The sequence below is a fragment of the Musa acuminata genome, chromosome BXJ2-1, assembly GCF_036884655.1.
Source record: "Musa acuminata AAA Group cultivar baxijiao chromosome BXJ2-1, Cavendish_Baxijiao_AAA, whole genome shotgun sequence".
Lineage (NCBI taxonomy): Eukaryota > Viridiplantae > Streptophyta > Magnoliopsida > Zingiberales > Musaceae > Musa > Musa acuminata.
The window spans coordinates 1,577,050-1,598,262 of NC_088338.1; the positions used below are offsets into that span (position 1 = coordinate 1,577,050).

Consider the following 21,213-nt stretch of genomic DNA (forward strand, 5'->3'; position numbering starts at 1 on the left):
AATTGATTTAACTAGAGAAAACATTTTGATGTATGAATGAAATATTCTATATCTTCATTATTGTTATTATTATCATAAAAGGTAAGATCTCATTCATCACATCAACATCCAGCTTGTGTCAATATAGCCCAAATCCACATATTGCCAAGCTTACATTTTGAAAGACAAATTAATGACTTAATATACTTCAACAGCAGTGGTTTTTCTCTCCAGTTGAAAAACTTGTTGATCCAAAAATTCTAACAGCAAGTTGATTTGACTGCTTAACATCAGTTCAAGTTCAGTCTGTGGCAGTTACATTTGAGTCATTGTAGTTGGCTCAATATAATTGTAATATTGAAATCTTCCATGACAGAACATTCATAATGTAGTATGCATTGCACAAAATTATGCTTCAGGCAACAAATCAGCACAGCAACTGGAAACTGTAAGCCTTTTCTGAGGTGTTGAGTCTCTAGGTATTGGAGCAAAATTATTCGGCAGGTTATATTTGATCATGCCATCCATGATATAACTGGCTGACAATCTTTTCTGCTGGTTCATCCTTTTCATTATGATAATCAACACCAGTCACAAAAATCTACAACAGTAGCCAAGAAAATACCTGATTAGAGCTTGCTCAGCCTAAATTGACCAGCAAATCTATTTTAGGGATGACATCTAATATTCTCTTGATACATTCTCATAGTCTTCTATTTGTTCCCTGATATGCTGTCTTGTTCTGCTTCATCAGATTTGTCAACTTCGATTAGTCTTCCACACACCCATTTCTTCTTGAGATTCCTCGAAGGTACAGTATCTTTCCCTTCTGACGTTCTGATATCCTCTTTTTCAGAATTGTTTTCACATTTTACGGCCTTACCAACAACAGATTGACTCGTTTGGTTGCTGATCTTTTCTGATCCCTTTCCCACACTCTCAGTATCCACAGGTAAACAAAATCCTGTAGACTTCTCTGTACTTTGAGTAACTGTTGAAGGTTCCCAGCCGTTCACCGCAGGTTCCAGTGGTAACCAGTCAGAATCTATATCTGTATGGTTAATTCTACTTGAAGGGGGTGTATGAAAACCATTTACAAGTCTTTCTTTGAACTTCTCAATGCTTGGCACCCCTGGATTGCTATGGAAATGATTTAGTGGTCCACCAAAATCTAAAGATTTATCACTATAATCCTGTGTTGTTAACATTCCAGTCTCTATGTTTTCAATGGACCGTGTTGCCTCAGCAATCAGCTTCCTAGTTTCCAATAGTGAAGTTTGTGCAAGAGGGTTATTCAATGCAAACATCTCAAGGGCTTTTGCAGCCTTTTCTGCTTCAGCAATTAGTAACCTGATCATCCAAAAAGTAATTATAGTTATGATAATGGAGATGACTAACACACTGAAGAATGGTTATGCACAATGAATGAACAAAGAAAATAAACTAAGCTGGTTCTACCTTAAAGTACATAAAGCTAATATGTTGAAGCCTATGCCATCATATATTAAAGCAAGAAACATGGTTGCTTAGTTGTGTTAACAGTAAGCATGATGGACTTACTTAGCCCTTTCGGTAACCTCTTGCTTTTTTGCTTCCCTCGCTGCTCTCTCTTCTTTGATCTTCTTTATAATCTCAAATTTGAAACTTACCATTGGGTCTTTGTATAATGGAGTTGAGTTTTTCCTTCCCTTGGATATCACTTTCTTGATACTTCTGTCCTCATAGTTACTGATGCTGGGCTTCATGGTTTTCTTTCTCATGGTAATCTTCACAGAAGTTTCACCACTAGGTTTTCTTCGTATTCTTTCAGCTCCAATAGCTGTACCATGATGCTTAGCCATTGCACTGCAAACTCGAGCACGATATTCCTAATACAGAAAAAGATAATGTCAATCGATACTTTGAGGCTATTGGGGAATTAAGAATATAAATTGTAATTCTAAAAATAAACTCCACTCTTTTTTCTCAATACTCAGACTTGCTTATGACATCCTTCACATTGTTATATAAGTATGCTAACTGGAACTGGAAGTATCATAGACATGAATGCATCTAATAACTGTCTACTGTTATGAACATGATTGCACTAAAAAAATGATAAAAAATGAAGCTTTTGCCTTACATAAAATTGTGTGAAAGGAAAAAAAAAAGATAGCTAAAACAGGAAAATGAATGCTTTGTGAATCTTTTTGCGTGTCACTCTCTGAGAAAAGGTAAAAAATCATGCTATAGAAACTACTGCAGAAAAGGTAGTAATTACAGCATCAGCCCACTTGGCAGCAATGGCCTCTGAAATCTTTCTTCGCTGCTCAGGTGATTTTGGTGCTCGTTTACTCTCCTTTGTCCTGAGCTTTGTTTTCCTCTTCTCCATGCTCTCGAGCCACTGCCGCTTAAGCTGTTCATTCAAGATTTTGTATGAATCCCATTGCAACTCACCTTCACCAGCACAACCCCTTCTGGCAGAATCTGCAATACAATTCTGCCACTCAAAAAAGCACCCTTCCTGCACCATCAGCATTTCATGTCGTTTCCGCCAACCCTCACGTACTCCTGCACTAATTTTCATTCTTGTTTCCTCACTGCAACAATAATACAAAAAAGACAAATAATTTAATGCACACAAAGTTCTTGCGGTATTAACTTGGTCAACAATGAAAACATGAAAGCAAACCAGGTCAACCCACTTAGTTTCCAACATGGTAAAACTAGAAGGTAAGGATTTTCAGAGCAACTATGAGCACTAACTACTTATTTCAATTTAAACCCCTTCAAAAGGTGCCATTAAATGTAGAGTTCAAAGGGAAAAAGAATTTTCAGGTAAAACTTCAAAATTGTAAAGATTACATCCTAACAAAATCAAGTCTTCATGCATCTTATTGGTATCAATTTTATTTATCCTGATCGTCACTTTTATCATTTGAAAACAATAATGTATACGAGAGTCCAAAACAACTGCTGATAGTTTAACAATCTTCCTCAAATCTTTTGCATTTTTGAGTTCTTTGAAAACAATTTTTTGTTTTCTCAACATTATATTCTTCATTTACCATTCTCAATGATTATTGCAAACAAAAGTCTTGATGTTATCAATTCATAAAGCAACATAAATTTTATTTTAACTTGCTTGACCTTCAAACCAAAATAAGTGAATAGGCAACATCACCGCTCTATGTATCCATCAATTTAACTCAATCTATAGATATTGCCAATGCACCATAGTATGTTACATTTCAAGCCTTTAATTCTTGTGAAAAAACTTCAAGCATGTAAACTCCATACCAAGATTGTTAACATAGCTCAAGAGCATGTGTGATTTCCACTAGAATGGATATAATAATGACAACAAATCGCCTTTTCTATCAAGACATATGCATGACATTGTTGAATCTCAGATTTTGATGATGAAATCAATTGATGTGTTTGTGATCTAATCTGCGTTTTGAGTGACGCAAGACTAGCTTCGATTAAAGAGAGGCAAATTGATTGAAGCAGGAAGAATCGGATGTTGGACCGGAGTTGAACATGTCAGGAGATTGGACGTCGAGCCGGAGGATCGGTCGATATGTCGGCAGAAGGCTTCGGTTCGTGAATTCGGGCATAAGGCCAAGAAGATCGGACATTGCGCCAAGGAGACCGGATGTTGCGAGAAGACAACATGTTGATTGGGCAATACGCCGAAGGATCGGACGAAGCGCCGGAAGAACCAATGACATGCCAGACAACATATGATTCGTGCTTTGTAATAATTTGTCTAGATCGAGTTAGTTTAGGTCTAATTGAGTTGGTTTAGAATGTAATTACGCCAACTTTTGGGTCACTGAATGAGCTTTTCTCTTGACCCAAAATAGTTCCAACATAGGCCCAATTAGCCCATAATTGAGTTTGCCTAATTATATTCAAAACTAATTCAATTAGACCTAAACTAACTCAATCTAGACAAATTATTACAAAGCATAAATCATTTGTTATCCGACATGTCATTGGTTCTTCTGGCGCTTCGTCCGATCCTTCGACGCATCGTCCTCTCCTTCAGCGTATTGTCCAATCAGTATGTTGTCTTCTCGCAACATCCGATCTCCTTGGCGCAATGTCCGATCTTCTTGGCTCGATGCCCGAATTCACAGACCAAAGCCTTCTGCCGACACGTCGACTGATCCTCCGGCCCGACATCCAATCTCCTGACATGTTCAACTCCGGCCCAACATTTGATTCTTCCTACTTCAATCAATTTGCCTCTCCTTGATCGAAGCTAGTCATGCGTCACTCAAAACGCAGATTAAATCATAAACACATCAATTGATATGATCATCAAAATCCGAGATTCAACAGACATGAGCATAACAACATAAAGAATTCTGTGAAGCATTTTCTACCAAGATAATATAGATTGTTTAACACATCTCAGACCAAGGATCTATATAACTGATAAGGCTGTCATATTCCAACTTCCAAAATGACAAAGGCCACAAGTGCAGCAGAATGTATTAACCATCACGAGATTTATTTTAGCCAAAAAAGAATGCTGCCACCAAGCAGAGTTGTTAAAGCCCCGGGACACATCAAGATGCCAAGGTTTCCCCAAGCCTCAACATTAGTGATGCATCACAAAGTACGAGGCAAGGCATGTGTCTTACTGAAGAAAGGCACAAACGTAAGTACATATGAAAAAAAATTAAAGAAGTCAAAAGTGAAATCATTCTATAAGTGTGATGTAATTGCCATCACCTAGTATCTAAATAATAAAAAAATGCATTTTAGCCTGTTAGCTCAAGGTCTAGTGTTATGCCAATTATAAAAGACAAAACATGTGAAAAAAAGATAAAAGCATAGTTATGACAAGAAAGGGAAAAAATTAAAGAAGAAACGGAGAGGAGAAGACAACAATGGTGAATTGATATGTCAGAATGTCCAATTCTAAATGTTGTATCCATCTCAATAAAGAAAAATGTTCTGCATCAGTTCCATTTCTTTTCCTCCCAAGGAGATGAATTTTCATTCCTTTCACTATTAATTCCAACACACAAAACAAAATGAGGCATGCTTTATCGAAGCTTATGAACCTCACTTGAGAAAAGGCTCAAGATTTGTGCGTCAGTTATCTTCACACCTTAGGTCATTGATAAATTTTCATATAAGAATTTCTAGATCATAGTTGATGAATTTCATTGAATAGTCAAAGCAGAACTAACCTTTGAGCATGTCCCAAGTTCATTAACTTCATTTTGACCTGCACATCAATCAAGTTATTTATAACGAAAATAACCAGGAGTTGCCATAATCCAATAGAACATGTATGCTATTTGTGCAATGTAACTTTCTATGTCTGTAAAGATGTAAAATAGACTATCAATCTACGGATGGCAGGAAATAAATAGATATATCTCACTGCAGAAACTCTAGCATATATGATTGCCTGTACAAAAGTTCAAATGAAGGTATATGTCACTCCATATAGCTCTGTGAATGGTTTTGCAATCTCCAAGCCAAAGTTTAACTAAAGTGTTCAACAGATCCAGCATGCTGATTAATAAATATCAGTAGGCTGGTTTACTTACATTAAATATTCATATACCCCCAAAGCATACTAATCAGCACTCATATAACAAAAGGCAAATACCTAACAGATATAAACAACACTTCAAAAGATCGGGATCAATATAGTTCACAAGATATGGACAATTAAAATATATTTCAAATTTTCTTGAATTATATGGACAATTATGCCAGAAATGACAATTTCTTATGTACTTGTAATTTTCCTTGACAAAATTTACACTGCTAATGACAGTTCATACATAATAATTTCACCTAATTCCTAGTTCTTACATGACATCACCTTTGGATCCTGCATTGCTAATTTGGTCCTCTCTCGAATGCGCTGAAGAGTCTCTGTGAAAATTTTATATGAATAAGGAGATGTAAGAAAGATGTATTTCAGAAAACAGGGAAACAAGACTCAATGTAGTCAGTACACTTGAATCCTTTACCTGCACTGTGCTTCCTTCCCTTGTTCCATGGTACATTTCCTTTATTTGCTTTAGAAATCCTCATCCTTCTCAACTTTTCTCTGTCTTCTATTACAGAGGTTTCATCATTTGTTGATTCAATTTGAATTGCTTGAGCATCCAAGTTAGAATCTAGTAATTTGGTATCACATTCATGAGGAACCAAGCATGCTGGCATGCTAGTGGCAACTGCCTTCATAAGTTGTCTATTTTTATTGTGAAGACAAGATCCTTGAAATTTTACTTTTCTTGAGAAAAATATCTGATCCTTACACTTTAAACCCAACTTTCTTTCCTTTGGATGTGAAACTCCAGAAGCATCTAGCTGATTTCTGAAGTAAGTTTGAGAAGTAAAATAATCTGCAGCAAAAACAAGCAATAAAGAAACATATGTATGACAATAAATATTGTCCAAAAGCAAAAACTGGCATTTTTACGAACCATTAATTTAGTACTTGACTTGATGTCTCTAGTCTAATTGCATGGTGAAGAGGATGCGTCTACTCTAGATTAGGCATAATGAAGTGAGGAACCAATGTAACAGCTGCAGAATCAGGATAAAAACCTCCAACCATAACATTGGAAAGCACAAATACCATACTTCTGTCAATGCCCTCACACAAGAACTCACAAGATTGCAAGAAAATATTTCCATTTAAGAAAAAAGGAGAAGTCAAAAACTAAATTGTCAACTCTGCAGATGAAGGTAGAACTCTAGGGAGTAAATTAGCACAAAAGACTTCATATGTCCAGATTTACCTGTTAAACCACTGTCCAATCCCTCTAGAGATGATGTTTCTGTAATTTCACCAATCCAATCAAGATCTCTTGGTAGGCATTGCATGCTCACCTGGAAATGCATGTTAAGTGGCATGTATCAGCAATTGCTTATGTAAAGAAACAAATATATAGCTCGGTGGCCTTGCAGCAAATACCAGAGGTGCTTGGTTTTGTTACTATTATAACAACGACAACAACAAACCATAATGCTTGTTTTTATAACTAAGAAGTTGAAATAGTAAAAAAAATCATCAGAAATAAGTGTGATCAAATGGTGAAATATATCCAAATAAAATTCCAGTTTTGCCAACATAGCAAACTGGTACTAGCTGTCAAGAGAATGCAAATGAAGAAGTAAACTAATCAAACTTTCTAATATAAAAATTGGAAGTACTCAAGGAAATTATCATTTACAAACACTTAGCCATCCAAGCATAGGAAAGGGATGGTATGCTTGCAGTACCAAATTCTGGAGGGGGCAAGCCATCAAGAATTAAAGAGTTCAAAGTTGTAATGTTACTAGGCCAAAAAATTTCAACGACAGGCACAAAGCATATTAATGTTGCAAATAAAGAATGAGCTAAGAATCAGCTACTCTCAATAACAAACAATCCAATGAATCATTGGTTTGAAGTGAGCAACAAAAAAAAATACAAAGAGAAATTATCCTGACTGAAGGGAGATCCACTTTATAAACACTCGGATAGATTGTGTATTTTTTTTCTAACAGAACCGAAGATAATTTCTTGCAGCTTTAACATAGACGCTAAAGAGAGTACAGAATGCATGTATCAAGTGGGCGAGCAACAGAGTCGATAAAACATAAAACCATATTCATCCAAATAAATACTAGAGAATTATGTCAAAAGAATCACTAATCCAATGAGGTAAAACATACTCATGGTGTCAGAGATAAAGGTACTACAGGATATTCATTGCGTTTGATAATAAATTCTTATCCAGAAGATGCTCTGCCACAACAAACCTGAAGCTTAGGCTCCTTCCAATGATTAACGGGATCCAAAAGAAACCCAGCCAACAATGTCACGGCTGCTGAACCCATCATCACAAGGGAAAGAACAGAGCTATCTCCAAGTCGAGTAGAATCCAACAAAGAAGAGGAGGAATGAAATGGGAAGGGAGATGAGGAGGCCAAAACGGCAGCGCACGGACTGGCGGCGGTCAGGAATAGCCCCAATAACGCGGCCGCCAGTACCGGATGCTTGCGCACACCGAGGGATTCAATAATCAAACTCAGGAGGCCACCGCCGCTGCCAATTGGGTTTTGCTTCACCTCCTCCCCCTCCTTGACTGCACCAAAGGAGCAGGAAACGGGGCCGCGAACTCCGACAAATGGGGGAAGGGGAAAGGATTTGGTGAGAAGACATTTGCTGCCGAACAAAGGGTTCCATCTGAGAAGAGGACGAGGAGGAATGGTCTTCGGTTCGGGCAGTTGGCGTAGAAAGGATGCGGCTAAAGGGAGTAGGAGCGAAGTGGCAGGGGCGGAGGCCATCTTGATTCTTGACCTAAGAGAGACACATCCAACGTGCTACATTACATAGTTCCGACTCGAGCGGAGAGAGAGAGAGAGGAGGAGGAAGACGAGGGTTTGATTTCATATGGAAGGGAGCGACCGAGGGAAGAAGAGAGAGCGCGTTGAAGAGGGAGGGAGGGAACGACGGAGCGAGGGAGGCTTATCCATCCGCGGACGGATGAACACACCTGTGTTAAAATGGCGCTTACGTGGTGCCTTGCGATTGGAAGTGTCCCCACCGCAGGGCGGGCCCCAGCATTGCCTCAAATCACAATACGGGAAGGTATGAGACGTCGTCCACGTTAACAGAGAGGGAGTACGAGTGCCTTGGACGAATCCCCTCTTTTCCCTGGACCGCAATGGAGGCGGCGATTCTTCCCGCCGACTCTTGGGCTCGGTGTCCGGCCATTAGCCACCGGAGGGTCGCACCGCCAGATCCCCATGCCGATTATCATGGCGGCGATGAGGTCTGAACGCGATGGCGGAAGCAATCGGCTGTTTCTCTTGGGAACGGGGTTCGTCGGGCGATACCTGTACGATCGCCTCACAAGACAAGGCTGGTAGAATCTAATCCACCCTTTTCCTTGTGAATTGTATCTCCTCCGTTTTCTCTTGTGGTTTATCTCCTCAATAGTAGTTGTTTAACCTAGATCGTTGCTTCTTCACCACGATCGAATTCGAATCCTTAATGTTTCAAGTAAATGTTTTTCCCATTATTTTTTGTTAATTACCTCTGTATTCTAGAGCTAGCTTCTTGTGAAGTATGTTATAACGTGCTTTTCATTTGGAATCTCATGGATCTTTCTCTTCCTTCCCTTTTCAGACATTTCTGTGGCATCAGTGTAAATGATCCTATGAAAAGAGAGCTCAAGGAGATGGGATTAGAGCCCTTTATTTTTTATGAGGTAAGCAACAATTAAGTTTTTTCTACCTGTAAACAATTTTATCATAGTCTATTGCGTAGTGTATTTAATTAAGGAAGAAGAATGTCTGATCGAGATTCCAAGCATGAATATGATGGCACTTTGTGTTATTTTATCAATGCCAACAGAGCAAATAAGGGCTGTAAAATTTGTTCTTTCATATAGCTTTACATATCGTAAATTTTGGTTGCCACAAATGCAGGCAACCAAACAGCTTCTTAGAGTGGCCTGAATGGATTCAAAGAGTTGTTTACTCTTTCACCAATAGACATAAAATTAATCAATATCATTGGTTCAGTCAGACCAAGATGCGGTCCAGGCTCGGTGCTGGCTCAGGTCTGATTCGTCAATCAATCTGCAGTTGGGCTTCGATACAGACTCAGGGCTAGCTTGAGTCTGATTTGGGTTTGGTTCACTATAAGCAGGTTAGCCTAGACGAGCGCCTGGGATGCCTGGCAGCCAGCCTGAGGTGCTTGCCTAGGTCACACCCGACATGTATTGAGGTGCTTAGGGCTTGCTTTGCTTGGCTCGAGCGCCTATTAATATCACTGGCACACTAATCTACCATCACATGTTATAGAAGCTGCAAGCAATCTAAGAAACTATTTATTATTCTTGGTAAGTTTGAGATCTGTATGTAATGATAATGCACTCAGCTAATTTCGCCCACGACATGTTTTGACTATTTTCTAGTAACTAGCAGCTAATCAAACTGATTGATTTTAAATCTTTAATTTCATAATTATCTGTAGAGAAGCATGTGCTAGCTAATTGATTTCATAATCATGCAAATTCTTTGATTATATGAAGAGGTAGAGAAGTATGTATTTACAAAACTGAGTGTGTTTCTCTGCCTAATTGAAGTTCATGTAGTAAAGGACATGTACCAATGACAATTTTAGTTTTGCTTCATGACAACTAATCGTTTACTGTCAGCAAATCTAGATGTATTCATTCACCTGCTAGCAGAAAATCTTAGATTTATATGTTATATTTCAATATTGGATATATTTTCAAGGTGGATTGCCTGGATTCGAAAGTCTGAAGAACTCACTAGGGATCTTCTATGATATGGAATCTTCTGACGGTGTTTTTTATGAATAAGAAGTTTAATTTAGATGACAGTACTCTTAAAATTAAAGTCTTTGGTTCTTCTTAATATGGTTGGTAATTATTTCGTGATTTCTAATATGAATCAAATTTCTCTAAGAACTAGGTTACTTGGAGGATAAGGAATTCAAAGTATGGAAAGATTTCTGTGTGAAGAAACAAATCTTGGAAATTAGGATCTAGTTATTCAATAAATATTCTATGTATATAAAGTATTGATGATGAATGCATAATTTTTTTATATGAGATGTGTGAAAAAAAAAAAAACTTAAGAGTGCTTCCAAGGGAGTCTGAGTTAACTCAAGAAGACAACTATAGTTATTTTTTTCATAGACATTAGTAAGAGTGCCGAATCACAAAGCTTATTATCTTTTGATTCTCTGAATTGTTCCTTAGTACTAGTATTGCCTCTTTGTAGGTGTGTTTTTTGTTATCTCAAAGTTTATTATTTTTTATTATCGGAATTGTTTCATAAGTATTGCCTCTTTTTGGGTGCATTTCCAAGTGATCCAATGATTTAAGATGACCCCATTGAAGACTTAGAAGCTGATGTAGGAGATGTCGTTGCTGGGACCTTTTGGTCCTCTTTATACTGAAGAGGATTATCTTTTGATTGTTAAAATATTATGTCTTTATAGTGTAAAACTTTTTTCTATGAAGATGATCGTGTAGACAAAATCACGACTAAGGAGACTCTTCTTGAGTGCATAGCTGCTGCTGGGTGGGTGTAAAACTATTAAACAGTCGTATACTAGGAGTCAACCCTCAATGTCACCCCGCTCAAGTCAACGGGCATTGCATTATGGTGCAAAAATCAATGAACTCATAATAGAGACTCCTATTAAAACAAAGATAAAGGGGCTTCTTAATTACTTTGAAAATGGAGGAATTCCTCTCTTAAGAAGAGGAGGCCTAGAAAATCCTCCATTTTAAGATGCAAATAGACTTCTTATGTGAAGATCATTGTGCTCGATATGCTAAGAGAATAATGATGTAGGATTAGGTCAAATGAACAATAAAAGATGCCGTGTTAGGAGATGCTTCCCCACAATGCGCACCATCTTAACATGAAGCTACTGCAATAGTGTTAAGAGATCACTGAGCCAATCTTGGCATTTGTCCCCAACACTGATGCTATCTTTGTGATTCCCACTGTAAAAGTGTTAGTCATATATTTTTCGAATGCTCTTTCAGTTCTACAGTATGGTCACTTATTAGGTTAAGCTGGACATTCACTTTCAACACTTGGACTCATGGCATGCTGGAAGGGAGTGATCTCAACAAGCATGGTGCTATGACCTTGAGAGCTTTGATCGCATATACCTTTTGGTTAATCTAGAAGGCCCAAAATGAGGTAGTTTTTGGGAACTGCAAGAAAACTCCAAAATCCATTTTCTATCAAGTGATGATGCATGGTTTTGATTGTATTCCTTCTTCCATATACGAGGGCCAACAAGATTTGATAAACCGGATCAATTTTAGATGGTCTCAAGACTCTCAACACTGATGGCACTTTTCATGAGCCATTCCAGGTTGGTGGCGTGGGATTTTTGCTGCTTCGTGACTCTATTGGCATATGCTTGTTTGCAGGTGGCAAGAACACTGAAGGCAAAGGCAGCTTCCTCAACGAGTTGGCTGCTATTCATGAAGGACTGCTGTTGTGTAAGGAGCGATGAGTGGGGAAAGTGGAAGTGGAGACGAATGCAGAATACATGGTACGCCTGTTGCCACGACACTGTGATCCCCCTTGGCGATTTACAACCTCATGCAAGATTTTTTTTTTAGATGCAAAAAATTTCTCATACTTTTCATGAAGGAAATCGATATGCCAACTAGTTGGCAAATAGGGTTAGATCATTCAGATCTCAATTTTTGTTCCAAGGGAATTGGCCCAAAGCCTTCCAACTTTTTTCTTTTTTTTAGTACTAATCGCTTAAGCATATTTGAATTAATCTAAGCTGTTTTTTTTTTCGAAAAATAAAATTATGAAGCTACTGCAAAAGGTGTAGACATGTAGAGGGAAAATGATATTTAATCTCTTCTATTACCGAGTGTTAGGCTTACCTGATTTTGTGATTGTTTAAGTTCAGTCACGCTGGTCGTAAAGCTACAGATTCGGCCTTGTCAACGCATTCTGTGCATCCTAACCTGTCCAAGGGGGCACTATGGTATCGAGATGGTGACACCTGCGATATTGAGTGACGTTGTCGCGAGGGAACCGATGCGAAGACAGGTATATTTGATCCTTGCTATATATTATTATTATTTCCCCATCAAACAATTTTCTTTTCGGAATATTTTCCAGCTGCCATCCGTTATTAATCTCCCTCATGATAATTGTTTCTTCAAAGAGCCGATCTGCACCAGTAAATAACACTATTACAATCAGAGACATTCCTAACCCAATATTCTTCTCAGAAAGACAAATAAGAGTCGCATCTCCTCAGCATTATCCTCCAACCAACCAAGATGGTCAGTCAGCCTGTCAATCTCTTCGGTATCATCGGTTGACATTATATTATTGCAGTCAAAACTCATGTTTGGTGATGGTGAACAAGGTACAGCTTGCTTCAGCATTACTACGACCCAAAACTCTTTTATTTCGAGTTGGTGGTAGTTGATTAAAATGGTACTCAATTGCTTCTCTTAATTTCGAGTCGGTAGGGGTTGATTAAATAGGACTCAATTGCTGCTCATAATTCATTTGCTTCTTAATATATATAGCTGTAGTATTTGCAACATCTCTCCTATTGGCCCACCTTATATGGGGCCCAGACTCGGACATCGAATATTTGGAAAATAAATGCTAATTTAAATGTTTAGGTCGCAATATCACCGGTTTTCAATAATAATAATAATAAAGCGTAGAGAGAAAAAAAATATCTGAGGTCGCTTAAAACCGGCGCGTTCCGCTTGGGACCCACTATCCGCGGGGGGCAGCACCAACCACGTGGCCTCTGTTGGGGCCCCGCACACTTGAGTGTTTGCAGCTTGCGGTTCGGGCCCTCTCCGAAAGGCCCCCGATTTCTCGGCCGGGGAAGTCGCGATTCGTTTCTTTATCTACGTCGCTAGTTTCGCCTGCCCCCTCTTGCCCTTCCCGCACCTCAGCTCTGTCGGCTGTCCTACCGCCGCTTCTCCGCTGCCGTCCCCACGATCGATCTCGCGCCTGAACCTATCGCCTGCGTCTGGATCATCTCTGCATCCGTCTCGAGGCGCCAGATCTTTTGAGGTAGTTAGGTTCCGACTCCGGTTGGGGTTTCTGGGAGATCTGGGCATTCTAGGGTTTGCAATGGATTTCTGACTCGAATGTAGCTTCTTTGCAGGAGTAATTGTGCTCGCTTAGCCTCCTCTTCCTCATCCTCCCCCCGTGGTATTTCGATCGCGCTGGTTTGTTTGCCGTGATATGTCCTTGTGATATGTCGGGGCCACTGGATCGGTTCGCTAGGCCCTGTGAGTCGCTTTTTTCCTTTTCCTTGTGTCAGATCATAATGACTAGTTTAAATATGTGGACTTTGGATTTTTCATTTTAGATCAATCTGATCTGCTTGCTTCTTGTATGAGATCTTAGCAAAATACATCCTTGGTTGTTTATAGCTACTAGTAGGGTATCGATGTATGCTGTAGACTGAATTTGCTGTTGGGTTTCTGATTAATGATTAAGTGTCTCAATTTCTTCATGAGCTATCACCACATTCAAAGAAAAGCAGTATGTTCAATAAAAGCCCTTGGTGTTTAAAATTATTCATTTGTTGTTCCGTGTTTTACAAACTTGAGTCAGGCCAATAAACATTAGGATGGGATTCATTTATTGATAAAAATTATCAATATTGCTGCTAGGTGGTTCCTAACACAGACCCAATGCATGGGATCCACGAGTGTGGATGCTACATTATCAGGTCTGTGACAGACCACATTACCGTTAAAATTTGCATGGGTAATTTACCCCATTTAAAAAGCATTTCCCCAAATGTAAACTTATTTGTTTCTGCCTCAAACAAGACTTTACCCAAATTTTTCGATCGGATTTATTGCTTGACCTGGCTTTAGTCATTTTGTATTTGATGTTAGAATCCAAATTTTGTAACAAACTTACAATGTACAAGCATTTTTTTTCCCTTTGTTTGGAATCAAAGTGATTAGTAGTGATGTGTAAATTTGTTAATCAGTCATTTGGCAAGATATTACAAAACATTTGGGATCTTTCTACTCTTGAAGCTCTATCATTCTATGTCACTCCATTTGTTTCCTTTTCTCAAGTGGCATACTCTTCCATTTGGCATAAGAAAAATTCTCTTGTTTTTCTGCATCCTTTATAACGTATCTTTCTTCATTAATGAATCATGTTTGACATCTTTACTTGTTATAGGCTTTGAGGGGTTTTCAAGCCATGATGAGCGAAAGGAACGAAAATCAGATATTGAAAATTCAGAAGATGAAAGAAGGACAAGAATTGGATCGCTGAAGAAAAAAGCTATAAATGCATCTACGAAATTTAGGCATTCTTTAAAGAAAAAGAACAGAAGGAAGAGTGATGGTCGGGTCGTTTCTGTTTCAATTGAGGACATAAGAAATATTGAGGAACTAGAGGCTGTTGATGCATTCCGTCAGTCACTAATTTTAGATGAATTGTTGCCTGCGAAGCATGATGATTATCATATGATGCTGAGGTAAGTTATTTCTCTTTTACCAATGTTTTGCCATTAAATATCTTTATATGCTTTTGCCATATATCTTTAAGCTTTTTTTGCAATTTTGACCCTTGTTACCTTCACCAAAACCACCTTTCTTTTTCTCTTGATCCATGCAACCAACCATGGTAGGGAAGATTTATAAGGCTGTCATGCTAATTCTTTCTGAGCAAGTCATTCATAGAACTTATCTACCTTTCTTGCACTTAAATTTGTATTGATTTGCACCAGTGCTTTTTATTTGTCTTTTTCAAGGCATCAAAATATTTCAGAGTTTTTTTTCTGTATTTCATCCTCAATTATTGTTAATATGCAATTCCTTTAAGTCTGCTTAGCTTGATTTATAACTTCTAAGTTTTCCTTCTTCATTTGTCCTTCTGTCAATTCATACTTAGCCTTTCTGTTCCTGGATTATAGGTGTATAGTTCTTTCTAGAATGAAGAAGATTTTAATATTTTGTTTTCTTTTCACTAATTACCTGAAATATTGTTGTTTCTTCAATATTCTCATATACGTTTTTCCTTATGAAGCAAATTATGCTTACCTTGTTGCTTTGCAGTTAATTTTTCATGCCTAATATTTTGAAAACTTGTTTTCTTATAGATTTCTGAAAGCACGGAAATTTGATATCGAGAAAGCAAAGCATATGTGGGCCGAAATGCTTCAATGGAGAAAGGAATATGGCACGGACACTATTGTTGAGGTTATTACTTATTGAACCTCAAACACTATGAAGTAATTATTTAGTATACAACTGAATAGCTCTGTGAACACCTGTTAAAACGTATAAAATAATAGAGACCTCGGGAGCTTGTCATGTTTATGTTAAGTCAATTTCATGAAGATTTATTTAAGGCACATCTTCAGTGAATTTTAATAACCTAGGAATGGACATATTTATGAGTTTTGATATGTTCTCCTTATATTAACAAGTAAATATTAAACTGTAACATGAGATGCTTATATTAAAATTGTAAATCATCTCACGTGCTAGAATTTGCATTCAAAGGAATGACAGAAGTCAGTATCTTGTTAAACTTATGTCTTGTTTATTATCTGCATATTACTTTAAAGTTTAAACTGTTACTTTGGAATATAATTTTCTATTAAATTATTTCTAACTTTATATGAGTGTTTCTAAATGATTATGGATTTTTTGTTGGACAAATATAAAACCTTCTTGTAAACTAAACTGCATATTCTATTTTCAGACGTTGGCCTCCTTTTCCCCTTATCCCGTAGTAGCAGTTCATCTTTTGTTTACATTGTCTTTACTTTAAATATCTAATTGAATTTGATCTTTCATCAGGACTTTGAGTATTCTGAGTTAAATGAAGTTCTACAATACTATCCTCATGGTTATCATGGGGTGGACAAAGAGGGGAGACCTGTTTATATTGAAAGGTTGGGGAAAGTCGATCCTAACAAATTAATGCAGGTCACCACTATGGAGCGTTATGTAAAATATCATGTGAAGGAGTTTGAGAGGAGCTTTTTAATTAAATTCCCGGCTTGTTCAATTGCTGCAAAAAGGCACATTGATTCAAGTACAACTATTCTTGATGTTCAAGGCGTGGTATGTTATAACAGACTCAGCAACATGAAGAAACATAAATTTTCTTTAGTTAGAATGTACAGTGAACTGATGCATCACTTCAATTCTTGACATGATCTGTTCGATTTATAGGGTTTGAAAAACTTCAGCAAGACTGCCAGAGAACTAATTCAGCGATTGCAGAAGATTGACAGTGATAACTACCCTGAGGTATACAAGACATAGTCATCTTCACTTGAGTGGATTTTGAATGTAGTAATATTCACATTGACTAGAAATGCCTGTACCTTGTTGAAACAATGTCTGTAGACCTTGCACCGAATGTTTATCGTCAATGCGGGCCCAGGATTCAGGCTTCTGTGGAACACTGTAAAGTCCTTTCTGGACCCAAAGACTACTTCTAAAATTCATGTAAGTTCTTTTTCATATCTTGATGAAATGGATCTTTACTCAGACGAGAAGATGCATGCTGAGATTGTTTTTCCAACTTCCATCAGGTTCTTGGAACAAAGTACCAGAATAAGCTGTTAGAGATAATCGAGCCCAGGTATGTCCTTTGCCTATTATTTTATACAACATTCGACCATGAAGGCAGGTGTTGACTCTACCTTATAACATATTACTCTGAATTATTCTCCAGTGAGTTGCCAGAGTTTCTTGGTGGTTCTTGTACTTGTGCAGATCATGGGGGATGCCTAAAATCTGAAAAAGGCCCATGGAAGGACCCAAATATACTGAAGGTATCTGTTAGAATCTCATTTTTTTCAACATTTTCTTTCCTTTTCATGTGCAGTATTTACCATGAGATTTGTTGGTATACAGATGGTCCTTAGTGGTGAAGCACAATGTGCCAGGCAAATTGTAGCTGTTTCAAATGGGGAGGGAAAGATCATTGCATACGCTAAGCCACAAAACCCAACAGTGAGTTCTCATTTGATATCGGTTCTTGCACTTAAATCAAATTTCTGTGGTACTGAATTATTTGTTGCTGAAACAGATAAGGGGTAGTGATACATCTACTGCCGAATCTGGATCAGAAGCTGAAGATATCGCTTCTCCTAAAGCAGCACGGGCTCATGTATCATATCCTCGCTTGACCCCAGTACATGAAGAGGTAAGTTTGTTTATTATAGTTGTTCAAGAGGTGTATAATCAGTTTTTATTTCCTGTTGCTTCAGAAAGGAAGCTGAATTTTCAAATTTTGCAGTTATTAATCTTCTCTAGCATTGCTTATGACACTGTTTATCCTCTTTTATTGTTCTCTTTACTGTAGACTTGCACAATATCACTAATTTTGCTTTCATAACAAGAATTAATTATGTCCTTTGTTTTTCTTTATTTGCAGTCTTTTGGCTGTATTCTGTTCTTAACTTTAGCTTTTAGTCTTTATGCCACATACACCTCTTGTTAACAGTGATAAATGTAGTTGCCTCTGAAATTGTGACGATATCCATCGGTGGCGGTTGTAAGAAGTCATTATTAACATTTATGAATCTCTTGTCTCCTCCTGCAGGCAAAAATGGTTAAGGCAGCTAGTTTCTCTTCTGGATTTCCACAGTATGATGAATACGTTCCCATGGTAGACAAGGCTGTTGATGGCGGCTGGAAGAAAGAAGTATCTAACAAAAGGCTATCTACATCTAAAGGTCCATGAATCTAATGTTTTTTTTTAATAGTTGGTATTGCAAGTAATTTCATCTTTATTGCCGATAATTAGAGATATTGAGGATGATCTCAAATATTAATGTTATCCTACACTTGTTTGATTGTTGACATAACAAACCGATTCTATTTTTTGGTGATAAGGGACTATTTGGTCGGTCGGCCATTGGTGCGGCCTGTAAGCTCGCAAGAAATTGTTCGTTTTGGGCGATGGGCGTACTCGTACGGTTTTGTCCTTTCGGAGCATGTGAGCTTCAAAAGGCACCTCTGAGGGTAAGGGAGACTTAGTGGACTTATGAGCCCTTGGTTCCCATACTCCTCAACCAATGTGGGACTAAATGGTTTTATCAGTGCTCCCTCTCGTATGGGAGCAAGGACTCATAGCCGAGGTGCACGACTCAGGAGCTAGTTTGCTTGGCCGAGATGCAGGCCTCGGCCCCTCCTTCTAGCGCCAAAATATTAAGGGACTATTTGGTCGGTCGGCCATTGGTGCGGCCCGTAGGCTCGCAAGAAATTGTCCGCTTTGGGCGATGGGCGTAATCGCACGGTTTTGTCCTTTCGGAGCATGTGAGCTCCAAAAGGCGCCTCTGAGGGTAAGGGAGATTCAACGGACTTATGAATCCTTGGTTCTCATATTCCTCAACCAATGTGGGACTAAATGGTCTTATCAGTTGGCAAACTATGGCTTCAAGATACTGGGTTTTCAATGGAGTTGACAAACTTCTTTAGAGCAAATAGATCTACCTTATTTTACAATTTGGTCAATTATCTTATTTGTTTAATCACCAAAATCCATGGACCAAGCTATTTTGGGTTTCCTCCCCTCATCTAAATATCTTCTAAACATCTAATTTGGAAGTTCAAATTCTTGCTAATCCATGCCATTTGCATCAACTTGGTAAAGTTCGGATGTCAACTTACATGGTTATTCAAAGAAGCACCTCAGAGTTCTGTAGGCTTGTCTATTGGTGATTACTTTGGGCTCTTTTTGGATCCTCAGCAAATTATTTGAATGGTTCAAAGAGAATAATTCCTGGAGAGATGAATTTTTATTGCATTTGGGATGCCATGTAGCTTTTAACCTGTCATCATGCTGTATTATTGTTTTCTGAGATAAAGTTGGCTCATGTTATCTTCATTGCAGGAGAATGCTCTATCTCTAAGACACACAACACTCCTCAAGGAGTTCAAGCTCGAACAATCCAATTCCTTGTGACCATTATCATGTATCTCTATACACTGGTTTATTCAGTCATCAGATGTGTGTCAAAGAGGCTAAAGAATGAAGTCTCTGAAATAGATGAACACGATCCTTCTTTTGCTGCGGATCCTGTGCCCAAGGAGGAATTCCGTCCTCCTTCACCTGCTCCTGTATTTACAGAGGCTGACCTCTTTTCACGCCTTCTAAGAAGGTTGGAAGAGCTGGAAGAAAAGGTGGACACCCTTAAAGCAAAACCATCTGAAATGCCTTCAGAGAAAGATGAGTTGCTCAACGCAGCCGTTTGTCGGGTAGATGCATTAGAAGCTGAGCTTATTGTCACGAAAAAGGTGTGCTTTATGTCCTATCTATCTATTCTATAAATCTTAATCTAACACAAGTGCCTGTGTTATAGAAAGCAACACTTACTAGTGGAGCATAATATTCAAGCCAAAACATTGTCTTTCTTGTCACTTGAATTCTTTGATAAGTGAAAATATTTTTCAAACCTGTTCTAGAAGTTCTTAATTCATGATTTAGATGTCCTCATTGCCATGCGTCGTATTGCACACGTGTGCTTTTTTGTTTTTATACATATTCCCTGCAGTCATGCAATTAGTTAGCATATGCTCTCTCTTTATGTTTATGATATTTTTGCTGTTTATATTTGATAATGTGTTCTCCTACTTGCATCAATGAAATGGTTATGTTCTTGGTAGGCTTTGCATGAAGCTCTTATGAGGCAAGATGAACTTCTTGCATATATTGACCGTCAAGAGGAGGCCAAGATGCGGGTTAGTCAGATGGTCAATTTCATAAATTCTGTCTATGCTGTCGATTGACAAGTCGAATAACTGACCTACTCTTTGGCATTTCTGCAGAAGAAGAAATTTTGCTTTTGAAGCAAGGGTGAAAATGGATGCCTTTCACCACCTTGAACTTTGTCCCCTCTGCTGCTTAATGGACCATGGTTTTGATGTGAATTCATCAAAACACACCAGCCCACTGACTAGAACAGTGAAATAAACCATGAAACCAGACAGTTTGAGAAGTAAATAATCTAGTTTTAAGTTGCTGGCTCGCTTAATCTCTTTGGAAGCCACTTTGTGCTCCTCTTATTCCAATGCTTTTGCCACCTGATCCATCAATATGCAGTGGTTTAGTGGACCAAGATTGGCGGTGGAGATCAACAGTCGTAAATAAATGATACTTGTGTTCTTCTCTTAGATGCCTTGTTATCTGTTTTATTTCTCTGACAGCAATCATAGCATGATCCTTTTGTCACTACCGGCTTGGTTCGGACTCTTGGCATATTGGTGATAATATGGATTTTGTATACTTGTTGGAGTCATTGGTGTGGTATGGTCACCGGCCTTTGATGAATTTGATGTAGTCAGTCTACTATGGTCTCTCTCACTCTCTCTCACAGATAAAATTTTGAAATCATTTTTTTATAGAATTTTTTTTTTTATTTCTGTACAATATTTCTTATTTTCTAAGAGATAAAATTATTCTTGACTTTCGACGATGTAAGTCGTCACCTTTGTCCCGTTGTCACCCGATTGCGCCAGGCCCTTGATCCTCGCCACTTCTGCCCTCATCTATCCTTGGTTATCACCTTTGCCCCACTGTGAAGTCCATAATCTTGTGGTGTTGTCGTGGAACACTCCCTCAAACATCCTTTGCGGACGATGAATGCATGTAGCAATGACTACAACAAGGGTGTGCAAGCAAGATCGTGTGGGCAAGGGCACACAAGTTTCGAGCAACTTTCACCAA

The 21,213-nt window shown here is 38.3% G+C and overlaps 2 protein-coding genes across 7 annotated transcripts; one reads left to right on the forward strand and one right to left on the reverse strand.

Annotated features, from left to right (window-relative positions):
• Positions 1 to 150: 150 nt before the first annotated feature.
• Positions 151 to 8,458, reverse strand: LOC135598366 (uncharacterized). The gene is made up of 8 exons (XM_065092038.1): positions 7,750 to 8,458; positions 6,744 to 6,834; positions 5,967 to 6,344; positions 5,816 to 5,868; positions 5,169 to 5,206; positions 2,240 to 2,558; positions 1,540 to 1,847; positions 151 to 1,329 (listed from the first exon to the last, which is right to left on the reverse strand). The coding sequence occupies exons 1-8, from the start codon at positions 8,275 to 8,277 to the stop codon at positions 693 to 695; spliced, it is 2,352 nt and encodes a 783-aa protein (XP_064948110.1). The 5' UTR covers positions 8,278 to 8,458; the 3' UTR covers positions 151 to 692.
• A 154-nt stretch (positions 8,459 to 8,612) lies between these two features.
• LOC108952413 (phosphatidylinositol/phosphatidylcholine transfer protein SFH8-like) lies at positions 8,613 to 20,772 on the forward strand. 6 transcript variants are annotated; one of them, XM_065092039.1, is made up of 20 exons: positions 8,613 to 8,858; positions 9,122 to 9,203; positions 11,550 to 11,685; positions 11,779 to 12,046; positions 12,422 to 12,564; positions 12,750 to 13,560; positions 13,655 to 13,781; positions 14,698 to 14,998; positions 15,623 to 15,722; positions 16,329 to 16,595; positions 16,707 to 16,784; positions 16,884 to 16,985; positions 17,072 to 17,121; positions 17,215 to 17,314; positions 17,397 to 17,495; positions 17,572 to 17,688; positions 18,088 to 18,220; positions 19,381 to 19,784; positions 20,154 to 20,228; positions 20,316 to 20,772. In XM_065092039.1, exons 7-20 carry the CDS (start codon positions 13,748 to 13,750, stop codon positions 20,334 to 20,336), a joined length of 1,881 nt encoding a protein of 626 aa, XP_064948111.1. In that variant the 5' UTR covers positions 8,613 to 8,858; positions 9,122 to 9,203; positions 11,550 to 11,685; positions 11,779 to 12,046; positions 12,422 to 12,564; positions 12,750 to 13,560; positions 13,655 to 13,747; the 3' UTR covers positions 20,337 to 20,772. The 6 variants fall into 6 exon arrangements, with proteins under 6 accessions (XP_064948111.1, XP_064948114.1, XP_064948112.1 ...); XM_065092042.1 differs by having other exon boundaries at positions 12,422 to 13,560; positions 13,644 to 13,781; XM_065092040.1 differs by having other exon boundaries at positions 11,789 to 12,046; positions 12,422 to 13,560.
• The last annotated feature ends 441 nt before the right edge of the window (positions 20,773 to 21,213 follow it).

Bases quoted from the DNA above. Each gene is read 5' to 3' on its own strand.
- LOC108952413 (XM_065092042.1), top strand. From the start codon at position 13,748: ATGTCGGGGCCACTGGATCGGTTCGCTAGGCCCT. The intron at 16,986-17,071 runs GTAAGTTCTTTT...AACTTCCATCAG, and splicing joins AGACTACTTCTAAAATTCAT to GTTCTTGGAACAAAGTACCA. The intron at 17,122-17,214 runs GTATGTCCTTTG...ATTATTCTCCAG, and splicing joins TTAGAGATAATCGAGCCCAG to TGAGTTGCCAGAGTTTCTTG.
- LOC135598366 (XM_065092038.1), bottom strand. From the start codon at position 8,277: ATGGCCTCCGCCCCTGCCACTTCGCTCCTACTCCCTTTAGCCGCATCC. The intron at 5,207-5,815 runs GTGATGTCATGT...ATTGATGTGCAG, and splicing joins TAGCAATGCAGGATCCAAAG to GTCAAAATGAAGTTAATGAA. The intron at 2,559-5,168 runs GTTAGTTCTGCT...TTATTGTTGCAG, and splicing joins AACTTGGGACATGCTCAAAG to TGAGGAAACAAGAATGAAAA.